The 12,500-nt window shown below is 50.3% G+C and overlaps 1 protein-coding gene across 2 annotated transcripts in view; it reads left to right on the plus strand.

The window, feature by feature from the left end:
* lnx1 (ligand of numb-protein X 1) overlaps positions 1-11,628 on the plus strand; it is a 43,553-nt gene extending 31,925 nt beyond the window's left edge. For both annotated transcript variants that reach the window (XM_030372788.1, XM_030372789.1), the window contains 7 exons: positions 347-555; positions 987-1,415; positions 3,742-3,876; positions 5,735-5,912; positions 7,586-7,832; positions 9,612-9,770; positions 10,444-11,628. In XM_030372788.1, coding sequence (XP_030228648.1) covers positions 347-555; positions 987-1,415; positions 3,742-3,876; positions 5,735-5,912; positions 7,586-7,832; positions 9,612-9,770; positions 10,444-10,579 — 1,493 coding nt within the window. In that variant the 3' untranslated portion in view covers positions 10,580-11,628. The remainder of the gene's footprint in view (positions 1-346; positions 556-986; positions 1,416-3,741; positions 3,877-5,734; positions 5,913-7,585; positions 7,833-9,611; positions 9,771-10,443) is intronic.
* Positions 11,629-12,500: the final 872 nt, after the last annotated feature.

Consider the following 12,500-nt stretch of genomic DNA (forward strand, 5'->3'; position numbering starts at 1 on the left):
GCCCCGTCAAAACATCTTCTGCATAGGAGGCTACGTTTGTGCCTTTTTTATGTTTGATTTTGGTTTCGTTTTTTATCCTTTCTCAGCTCTCCCCTTTTTGTTAATGTTCCCTCTTTTTTTGCAAATCAGCAGCTTCTGTTTTTATCACTTGTTATTTGTGTTCTCTCATCCTTCCTCTTTCTCCCCCCTCTCTCTGTGTTTCTCTCATGCTCTCTTTGCCTTCCCTCCCTCTCCCTTTCTGCCCTCTCTCTCTCTCTCTCTCTCTCTCTCTCTCTCTCTCTCTCTCTCTCTCTCTCTCTCTCTCTCTCTCTCTCTCTCTCTCTCTCTCTCTTCCCTGTCCCTCCAGTGCTGGCTCTACCCCAGCTCCATCACCTGATCCCTGACGGGGAGCTCACAAGCATAAAGATTACCCGGGTGGACCCTGCCGACCCCCTGGCCATCAGCATCGTTGGGGGCAACGAGACCCCGCTGGTGCGCATCCTGATCCAGGACATCTACCGCGAGGGGGTGATCGCCCGAGACGGACGCCTGCTCCCCGGGGACATGATCCTCAAGGTGGGCACTCGCTCCTGGCCCCCTTTTGTCTCTGACAATAGGAAACAGATCCATGTATGGATAACGGACAAAGATTCATGTCTGAATAAATCCAATCACCCAATCATTTAGTTGTTGATTGTAGTCAACAAAAAAACAAAATAAAAGCCCCCTAGGCGTTGTTATTGTTTTGCCGCTCTGATGTATTCGATCACTTCCTCCTCTTTATTATGTAGAAATGGCAGGTAGTCCCCTGGGACCGTCTTTGTTATGCTCTCTTCTAGGCTGTGTTGTGTTTGGCTGACGTCGGCGTAACTCTAGTCTTCGCTGTTGTGTTGTGTGTTGTTGCTGTTGTAACTCCAGTCTGGTTGGCTCGCTCAAAGAAATAATCACCCCTCGCGGGACGATAAAGTTTGCCATTGAACCTGAACCCTGTGCTGTTGACGGACCAGGTGAACGGCATCGACATCAGCAACGTGGCCCACTGCTTCGCCCTGGCCACCCTCAAGCAGCCCTGCACCCTGCTGCGGCTCACCGTGCTGCGCGAGCAACGCCACCGCTACCGCGCCCACTCCCACGGCCACGCCCACGACGCGGCCGGGGGCGGGGCCTACCCCGCGCCCCACAACCACCACTCGGCGTCCTCGCCGCCGGGGCGGGACGACAGCGTGCACGTGGTGCTGAGCAAGAACGCCCCCGACGAGCAGCTGGGCATCAAGCTGGTGCGGCGCCCCGAGGAGCACGGCGTCTTCGTCTTCCACCTGCTGGAGGGCGGGCTGGCGGCGCGCGACGGCCAGCTGTGCGTGGGCGACCGCGTGCTCGCCATCAACGGGCACGACCTGCGCTACGGGGCGCCGGAGCACGCCGCCCTGCTCATACAGGTGAGCCGGTCGAGTCCTGGAGGCCCACCGTTTCCTGAGTCACGGTTAAGGGGAGGTTCCCACCGAAGCGAGAGTCGTGGCGAAACGCCAGTTCGACCGCCCACGGGGGGATGGGGGGAAGGTTGCGTTTAAGCAGCAACAGTGGGAGCCGGGTGGAGCTGCCAAAAAAAGACGCAGCCGGCCTGCGGTGATCTTACTGGATGTAGCCATGCTAACATAGCTAACATACTAACTAATAATAAAACTGTAAATAATTACGTTCATAATTATGTTCATACAAACAAGTAAAAACAGATATTAGGGATGTTAGTGTTTACAGAGCAGAACAAAGGCAGAAACCAGGAAAAGGGCATCAACCCGCAGCCGAGTGGTACATTCGTTGTGCTGGGCTGTTCTGGCTCCCTGGGCTACTGTTGGTAATTGTGGTGATGGTGGCTCATTAGTCGCTGGCTGCTGGCTCCGTGCTTAATGCGGCTAATAGTTATAATTGTGGTGGTCCTCCAGTGGGCTGAGCCCGAGGCGGGATCTGCTCCCCGGGCCGTGAGGCACCCGTGTATGTGCTTAATGGTGGTTCAACGGAGCTTGTTTTGCGGGCTGGACGGCGCAGCGTTTCCGAGTTTCCTGAGGAAGGAGACCGGCCGGCAAGCTCCCGCGGAGCCACGATGGGCGCTCCAAAGGCAGCCGTTTCTGTCAGAGATTAAGAACTGGCGCTGATGCAATTAAATCACTTCAATTAAGACGATAACGAGGTGGACCGGGTAATTTAGGAGTCAGCTCCGCGCCTTCGAGAGCAGCAGAAACCTCAGAGGAGGGGAGCGGGGGTAGACAGGGGGAGGAGGTCGAGTGGTGTATTCAATCACATGGGTGCCTGTGTGTGTGTGTGTGTGTGTGTGTGTGTGTGTGTGTGTGTGTGTGTGCGTGCGTGCGTGCGTGCGTGCGTGCGTGCGTGCGTGCGTGTGTGTGTGCGTGCTTTTGTGCATCCGGGCACAGCTGTGTACGCGCGTGTACGTGCATTCGATTACGTGTGTGAGAATAAGTGTAGGAGGCAGCTCAAGAGAGTCACAGAGGAGCAGAGGACAAGAGGAGGAGGAAAGGAGAGAGGAGAAGAGCAGCAGGAGGGGGGTGAAGGAGGTGAACAACAATCTAAAATGGAGGAGGAGGAGAAGATGATAAAATTGTGTTCCCTTTAGATCCATCAAGACACCGTGTGCGTTGCTAGGTCGGCTGCTGTGTTCTCGGGCACAGCGAATTTAGAAAACAGGAAGCTAGTCGCAGCTGAGAACATTCTGTCTTTTCAGACTGCAATGCAAATCTGTGGGTTAGCATGTTGCGTCGTGCGGCGCGCCGGGTCAAAGTATAAATAATTTAAACTCCAGAGCGAATCCCCTCCGCGGCAACGGTGAGAGGAAAAGGCGAGGAGAGGAGAGCAGAGGAGAGGAGAGACCTTAAATTGGCAGTAAAAAACAATAAGGAGCTGTCCAGGGCCCTCCCGGGAAGAGGTGTGAGGCGCACACTGGCTGTATGAGATCAACCCCCCCTCACATTAATCTGCTTGAACACAAAACGCTTTACTGTCCCCTACGATCACATCACTGCTGGCCGCGCCGAGGCAGCGGCCGTGCCTACCCAGCCAAGGGCAGATAAGGGGCCGCGGCTGGGTCCAGGTGCTCTGGCGACACGGTGTTTATCACCCGCAGACCTGGATGCGTCTGAGGAGATGAGCTTTAGCTGCACATTCGTCATCTATTACAAACAGAAGCCAATGTACCCAGAACACGATGGAGGGCGGGACAAGGAGGGATTATTGGACTTTTTTCAACAACAAATGTATCACCGAGATTACAACTCTTTGAAGTAAACATCTGATTCAAAGCAGCCAGAAGACATAGCAAACAAGAGAATAGTTTGCAGATGAGATGTTATTTAGGTGCCTATTTTTCCTACGATGCATCAGTTAGGAGGGCACTCAATGTTGCCTTAGGGCTCATTATATAAACTGTCAAACTAAAATGTAGTTTTGGAGATGAGCAGGTAGTTACACATTATAATATAGTTGTATTTGAGTAGAAGTTACCGCTACAGGAGCTAAGGAGCTAACCTGGCGCGTCCCATCATAGAAACAGTCCACAAAGCACAGAGATGCAGCTGTTTTCTTTTTGCAGTGCACAGACGCTTCGCCCATCCCTTTGCCCCCCCCCCAGCGCCACCCCAGCGCATTTCTGCTCCAGAAACTCTGTGGACACGGGCCCTTACAGTGCAGAAAACCTCAGCAAGGCGCCGTTCCACCGTTCCGCCCCGTGATGACCCAATACTCTCCCCCCCACAGGCCAGCGAGGAGCTCGTCCACTTCATCGTGTCCCGTCAGATCTGCCTCCCCACCCCGGATATCCTGCAGGAGGCCCCCTGGGGGATGGAGGGCCCCCCACCCTACTCCCCCGTAGACCTGGAGCCCTCAATACTGGTGAAGAAACACAGACACACACACACACACACACGCACACACACACACACACACACACACACACACACACACACACACACACACACACACACACACACACACACACACACACACACACACACACACACACACACACACACACACACACACACACACATGCAAGCACATGTACATGCAAATATACATGCACATATACACGGACGCAGGCAATAACCTATACATTTGCATGCACACACAGGAACATAAGCATATTATCCACACACACTCTCACACACAGGCACACACACTGATCAGCACTAACATATGAATTGTGTGTCCTCTACTCATGCAGAAGAAATTTCTTTCATGTAGAAATTATCCCTCAATTTATTACCCCATTATAGCTGATTCACTCCCGATTCACTCCTGATTAACTGCCCTCTACACTGACATAGCTCTCTCAGCAATCCCCTTCTCCCACCTCCTTATCTCCTCTCTCATGAGCACATCATCTTCTCCTCCTCAACTCCCCTCCTTGTCCCTTCCTCCCCTCTTTCCCACCTTATCTTAACCCCTCCTCACCTCCAACTGTCCTCACTTCCTTAAGCCCTCTCCTCCCCTCTCCCCCGTCCTTCTCACCCCGCCTCCTCACCTCACCTCCTCTCTCACCCTCTGGCCTTTCTTCTCCCCCCCCCCCCCCCCCCCCCCCCCCCCCCCCCCCCCCCCCCCCCCCCCCCCCCCCCCCCCCCCCCCCCTCTCTCTCCTTCCCTTCAAGTTCCTCCTCCACCTCATCACCTCTCCTCCTCCTGACCCCCTTCTCTCTTCCCTCTGTCCCCCTCTCTCAGACCGGCCCCCTCTCTCCTCCCACATCCTCCTCCTCCTCCAGAGAAGTTCCCGCTCCTCGTCATTACAGGCTTCTTACGACCTTGCGTGTTCCTCCGGTGATAAATCACGTCGTGCTCCGGACAGACATTGTTGTTGTACAGTGTCTCCCGGAGACCCGAACCCGGCTTCAAAAAGCTCCGGGGGGAGGAGCTACATAAAGGCTTCTTTATGCTCAAAACGCACCCGCAAGAAAACAACAACCTTTTGTAGCTCCAACGTGCCCGCGCTAAATATAGCCCCTTTCATGTGTGGTCTTTTATACCGCGGCACGAAGTGACGGTCGCCGTGACAACCACGACGCTGCCATGCCACGCCAGGCAAAACAAACATCGTCCACCGACCTCTACCCGCAACGTGCACTCGCATATTAAAGAGAACACGCACACACATACACACACACACACGCTCACACATGCATACATGCACGTATTAACACCCACATATTAACACATCACTGGAGGGGTGATTGTCAGGTGAATGGGGCAGTAGATGTTGCGAGAGAGTTAGGGTGTGTGTGTGTGTGTGGGGGGGGCTGAAATGTGTTAATGCAGCACATGGAAGGAGGCTGGCTCTGTTCCAGCTAGCTCAATGTGTCAAAGTGCTGCTCACTGAAGCACATTTGATACTGACTCATACACCCCATAAGATACACACACACGCTATTATACGCACATGCCATAATACACACACACACTATATTAGGCACATGCATACACACACACACAAACACACACATAGAGGCACAAACACACAAACTATAAACCACACACTGTATCGGATAGACACACACACACACACTAACACTACACTAACCGTGTAGGCAATAATGACTCACAGTCAACACCTTTCAAATTTGCAGTCAACCCCGAAGCGCTGCAAACACTCTCAGCGACTCTGACTGCATCACCTCGTGATTCAGCCGCAGAGAGGTGGTCGCAGGTGACCCAGAGGGCTCGGCCTCATCCGCCGTTCACTTCCTGTTTCCTGTGTGCAGGACTCGTGCCAGAAGCCCGCGTGCTACGAGAAGACTGTGACACTTACCAAGGAGCCCTACGACTCGCTGGGCATGACGGTGGCGGGCGGGATGTCCAGCCGGGGCTGGGACCTCCCCATCTACGTCACCAACGTGGACCAGGACGGGGTGGTGGGACAGGAGGGGTCCATCCGCAAAGGTAATGACTCTTGTAATGTCGCGCTCCTCTGTCTCTCCCTCTACCTGTCTATCTCTCTGTCAGTCTGTCTGTGTCGGTCTGTCTGGTCTACCTCTCCCTTTCTCTCTCCCTCTCTGTGGCTCCATCTATTTCTCCCTCTTCTCTTTCTTTCACTTGCTCTCTCTTTGTCTCTGTCTCTCTCTCTCTCATGTATCCTCCTTGTATCGCCCACTCTTTCTCTTTTCGTTTCTCAGTGTCTATCTCCGTCCGTCTCCCTCCCTCTTGACTTCTGTGGTTCCCTTTCTGTCTTTTTCTGTCTCATTGTCTTGCCATCACCCCCTCTCTCTCTCCCTCTCTCGCTCTTTCCTTCCCTCCCATTTCTCCCCCTTTCTCTCCCTGTATCTCCCTTTCTCTTTCACCCACTCACTGATATCTACAAATGCAGGCATCTTTGTGTTTACGCCTCATTCCCCCAAATATTGACCCGAGGCGACCAGGTGTGTGTTTGGCTGCGTCCTGTCGTCCATGTTGTCAGGGCCATGCGTTGGGTGAATACATCACCTGTGCCAGAAAACAGAAGGTGCGATAGAGATAAACGCTGACTCGTGTTTCATTACCGAGGTTATTTACCTAGCTTGCTATGCTACCGATACGCTACGCTAAGCCACCGCCACGCTCCGCCGCGCCCCAAATCAACTCTTAACAGGACAACGCTATCCTACAAGCCAACATTAGCATTTCAACGCTCGTAACTGATTAAAGGTGTTGCACAGCAGAAACGCTGCAGTTCCATGACATTACACAAACCCAGCAGGCACTGAAACTAACGCACTAGCCTGTGTGTGTCTGTGTATGTGTGTGTTTATTTGTGGTTGTGTTTTTGAGTGTATTGGTGTGTTTGTAGGTGCATGCTTGTCCTAGTGTTTATTCGTGTGTGCGTGTTTATCAACATCTGTGTGTGGATGTATATTCGTAACTGTGTAGCCTTTGCGTGCGCAAATGTGTGCTTGTGAGTAAACTGGACGCGTATGCTTATGCAGTCTATCAGCGTAGCACCTGTGGGCTCCATGAAAAGGACAAGTTCTGCCCGTCTGTATTTGTCCTGCGCCTTCTGCTCAAGGTGTGCGTCTGTGTGTGTATTTGTGTTTTTGTCTGTGTGTGTGTGCATCTGCTTTTGTTTGTGTGTGCACTTTGAGCACGACACATTTGCATACAGTTTCACCGTCGAGCGGAGAGACGGTCGGCCTTTGAGGTCAACCTCTTCTGGCAAGCTGACCAGACCCCCCTGGTTGTCCCCGGCAACGCTTTGATTACTGGGGGGCAGGTGGGGGTGAGAGGGGGGAATCATAATGTGCAGGTGGTGCTTTGTTTTTGATGCCGCTGTGCGCCAGTCGTGAGCTCACTGAATATTCAGGAGTTAGATGATGAAAAATGGAAACTTCAGACGCCCTGTGAAGCTTCCTGTTTCCATTTGTAATGATTAACATTTTTATTAGCACTTTGGATTGATGCATATAAACAGGCACATAAGAAAAATAATACTAAGTACTTCATACTAAAATAAAGTGACAGAACAAACAAGAAAGGAAAATAAATTAGAAATTAAACCGTATATTTGTATGCAGGGGGAAATTCTCGTCTTCAGGGCAACATGTTTTCGGCGCTCTGATCTGCTCCCCTCCCCCCGGCAACAGGTGACATCCTGTTGAACGTGAACGGCCTGGACCTGACGGGGGTGACCCGCAGCGAGGCGGTGGCAAACCTGAAGAACACCACGTCCCCCGTGGTGCTGAAGGTGTTGGAGATGCGGCCCCCCGAGGACTGCCAGCCGGAGTGCACCCTGCCCCCCTGCCTAGCCCCCTCGCCCACCGACAGCAGCAAGAGCCCCCTGCCTAGTGACGACCACTCCCCGCTCTGGGTGTCATGGCTGCAGCTGCCCAGGTAGGTGGACGGACGGGTGTCTGACAATCCGTGGACACACACGCACAAACACACACACACACACACGCACGCACGCACTCACGCACACACACACACACACAGACATAAACAAACACACACACACACACACACACACACACACACACACACACACACACACACACATACATTTACAGATGCATACACTATAACAAACACACACCTACACACACACACATACACACACACACATACACACACAGATGCAGACACACACAAAAATACAGACACACACACTGATGCAACGCACACAAACATATACAGACGCACACACACAAACATACATATGCATGTGGACACACATGGACACGCATTCTATAAAAGACATAGTCTCACACACACAAGCGAACACACACTGAAACCCACACATTACAAAGGACACGCACGCATGCATCTGCCACCATTCTGCCGCTCCTTCCAAAGAGGAAAAAGTTTGCCGCTTGGTCCTATTCTTTTCTCTCAGCGTATGAAATAAATAAATAAGTTGGATAAATAAATATGCGGGCTGACCTCGGCCAAATGCTGCTGGCTGCCTCTCCCAGCGGAGAGTGACACAACCAGCTGGCCCACTCATTAGGAATTCATCTGCAACTTTTACATCTGAAACATTCGGAGCCTGTCAAAACTTTATAGGTTTGTTTAGAAGTCAGAGTCCTTTAGTCTCAACGTCGCCCTTCAAACAGCTTTCCCTGAGGCACTCGCCATTAGTGGGTCATTACCTCCACCTCTCTGTGTGTTCTCTCTCTATCTAGCTATCACCCTATCAATCTTTCTCTCTATCTATCGATCTATCTATCTATCTATCTATCTATCTATCTATCTATCTATCTATCTATCTATCTATCTATCTATCTATCTATCTATCTATCTATCTATCTATCTATCTATCTATCTATCTATCTATCTATCTATCTATCTATCTATCTATCTATATAGCTCTCTATTTCGCTATCTCTCCGTCTGTCTGTCTGTCTGTCTGTCTGTCTGTCTGTCTGTCTGTCTGTCTGTCTGTCTGTCTGTCTGTCTGTCTGTCTGTCTGTCTGTCTGTCTGTCTGTCTGTCTGTCTGTCTGTCTGTCTGTCTCTCTCTCTCTCTCTCTCTCTCTCTCTCTCTCTCTCTCTCTCTCTCTCTCTCTCTCTCTCTCTATCTATCTATCTATCTATCTATCTATCTATCTATCTATCTATCTATCTATCTATCTATCTATCTATCTATCTATCTATCTATCTATCTCTCTATCTCTCTATCTCTGTCTGTCTGTCTTTCTATCTGCTCCATCCCTCCCTCCCTCCCTCCCTCCCTCCCTCTATCCATCTATCCAACTTTGGGTCAGCTAATATGCATATCGGGTTGTGGTTTACTGCTGACTTGAGGGATACCTTTTTTAGAATAGTTTAAACGGTTTGTAAGGTGTCATAAAGGTCCAGTACACAAACAGACTACCTAATGATCCGTAGCCAAAAGCAAAGTGCTACTAATCACTCAGTGTGGTGCGCTGTGCGTCTATCCAGCAGAACCCAAAGCCCCTTTGCTCCGTCCCAGCAATGAGATGCTCTCTATATTCCGGGTCGCGTCACATATATGAATGGAAACACCTAGATGTAATGGGCAGATGTGGGCACCATGTGTGCGGACGTCATTGTCAAAATAACCTAAAGAGGATAAACTTGTCGGGGTCCACTGTCTTACAAGTAACCCTCGTGTGGCCCCACCTTCTGCCCCTCCTCCCTGGGCGTGGCAGGCACCTGCACTGCTGTAAGGACATCATCCTGCGCCGCAGCACCTCCGGCAGCCTGGGCTTCAGCATCGTGGGGGGTCTGGAGGAGGTCAACTGCAACCAGTCCTTCTTCATTCGCTCCATCGTCGAGGGCACGCCGGCCTACAACGACGGCAGGATCCGGTAGGCTGCCCCCCCCCCCCCATTCTCTCTCTCTCAGTCTCGCTCTCTCTCTCTCTCTCTCTCTCTCTCTCTCTCTCTCTCTCTCTCTCTCTCTCTCTCTCTCTCTCTCGCTCTCTCTCTCTCTCTCTCTCTCTCTCTCTCTCTCTCTCTCTCTCTCTCTCTCTCTCTCTCGCTCTCTCTCTCTCTCTCTCTCTCTCTCTCTCTCTCTCTCTCTCTCTCTCTCTCTCTCTCTCTCTCTCTCTCTCTCTCTCGATGTTCTCAATTTCTGGTTCTCACCATCTTTTTTCTCTCACTCTTTTTGTTTTATGGGGGGATTTGTTGCACCCTCCTCCTTGGATCGCTCACGCTTTTTGCTCGGTTTTCGTTCCCTCCATCTTCTTCCTTTATCTATTTTCTGTAATTTTTCTCTTCCACCTTTTTCTCTCACTTTTCTATTTATTTTACATATTTTCAGAGATTTATTGTTCGCTTAGTCTATAAGAAGATATAGAAATATTGTATGTCAAAATAACATGGACAACAAGACACTGGTCCACACGATTCATCTAAATCTCCTTCCAAACCAATGTTCAATAGTTGGTATGGACCAATGATATGTAACATACGTTAATCACATAAGACCTGTGCATCCGGTGTCTGACGATGTGCGTGCGTGTGTTTGTGTGTCCTGCAGGTGTGGAGACATCCTGCTGGAGGTGAACGGGAAGAGCACGTGGGGCATGACGCACACTGCCCTGGTGCGTCTCCTTAAGGAGCTGAGGGGGAAGATCACCCTGACCATCGTCTCCTGGCCCGGCAGCCTGCTGTAGCGGACCCTCCGGCCCCCATCCCCGACCCCCTTTACCCCCTTTACCCCCCCGGTGGTCCTAGTAGCCACCACCCCGGAACGTGGAGGGGCGGAGTTTAAAGACTGACCACTTGAGTGGGAGGGGCCTAGAAACAAATTGACAAGCACGGACTCCTGATGACGGACAGGCCATGATTTGCCTCAGAGTGGAGCTTAAAAGGGAGGCGGGGCCTATTGTGGAACTCTGAGCAGGGGAGGAGCCAGTTGGGAAAGGAAAAAACTACTGGAAGCCTGTTACCCGAGTTAGATTGGCCCTATTTCCCAGGATGCAATGCGGAAATAGGTGTGAGGCGCTGGTTGGGCCCTATCCACGAGGATGACTGGACGAGCTGGAGGAGGGGATCGCTGTTTCCCCAGACATGGAAACCCAATGACTCAGGTGGAGGTTTTGGTCTGGGGGACACAAAAGTTGCCAATTTCAGTAGTTCCTGCGTTTAGGGTATGCGTTATGTTCTGCTCACATTTCCTTAACTGTAAAATGTTGGGTGTCAAAACAAAAAAAATTATATATATATATATATATTCTGATCCAAGCGCTTGTAAGATGTTATTTTTTTCTCGTTTGTTCGTCGGTTGGTTTGTTGCTTTGGCCTTTTTAATGCGGGGCTGTTATGTCGGCACGGACAGTGGTTGTTACGTTTTGTCGGGCTGAGAAACACATTGCCAAGTAGTTTGTCTGTGTTGAGATGTCGCTTCATCGTCACACCACTGGCAAAGTAAAAACTAAAAAGAAATATAGGAGAAAAAAAACGATAGAGTATTAGTGTGTTCATAATCTGTAAAAAAAGAAAAAAATATAAGAAATACAACATTTAAGGTGACATCTTGGAGGCCTTACTAATTTTCCTACTTTTGAGAAGAAAACTAAACTGACTTGGTTCGTGTGTGTGTGTGTGTTTTCTTGGATGTGTTTGGTGCACATCTGCCACAGCCATCTGTTCCACCGCAGCCTGTGTAGATTATCTGATGGTACTTTGGGTAAAATAATCAATAAAGTCGTTTGAAAATGAAGAACGCGCGTGTCGCAGAATGTTTACTCAGCTTCCTAGCTTAAAATCACAACACTTATATACATTTACATACACGTAACAACATTTTCAAAACAACTCATTTCAGTAACATGTTATCTAAGAGAGTCTTTTCTGTCACATAAGGGCAGTTGAATGCATTCAGACACGTGATTGGTCGGCGGGAGGACCAGCTTGTCAGTGCCAGGGCTGCTATTGGTTCTCCTGGTCAGCAGAGGGAAGAAGGTAGGGCTTCATGTGCTCCTGCCTCCTCTTGACTTCTTCCGTTTGTGGCGGCCCTCTATTTCCTCCTCCTCTTCCTCCTCCTGACTGTCCTTCCTCCTCCTGTCAAACACACTTCTATCAATTTGTGTGTGTATGTGTGTTTCAGATGTATAAACAATCCGTACTTGTGAGTGGTTATATATACAGTATGTCTATTTGTGAGTTTGCAGTCTGTATGTGTGTTTATTTGTGTATGTATGCAGCATGTGTGTGTATACATCATGTGTGTGTGTGTATACATCGTGTTTGTGTTTGTGTGTGTGTGTGTGTGTGTGTGTGTGCGTGTGAACCTGTGCGAAGCCTTGTGTCGTCGGTTCTTGGCTCTCTGTTTCTCCCCTCTTTCCCTCACTCTGTGGTGCTTGTGCTCAGAGTCTCTCTCTCCCGCCACTCTGCTCAAACGGAGAGTTCTTTAACCAACAGTAGCTTCTGACTGGATCAAAACGGGGGCGCCCGGCTTGCTACTGTCCGGTAGATGGATTGAGTTAGTCATATAACTTGACATTTACATTTTAATGTCGATTTGTTCTTCTCCAAATGTTTGTGAACAAAGTATGCAAAACAAATCAAGTACCTCTATGATTTTTTCGACAT

Source organism: Gadus morhua, chromosome 12, assembly GCF_902167405.1.
Source record: "Gadus morhua chromosome 12, gadMor3.0, whole genome shotgun sequence".
NCBI classification, from domain to species: domain Eukaryota; kingdom Metazoa; phylum Chordata; class Actinopteri; order Gadiformes; family Gadidae; genus Gadus; species Gadus morhua.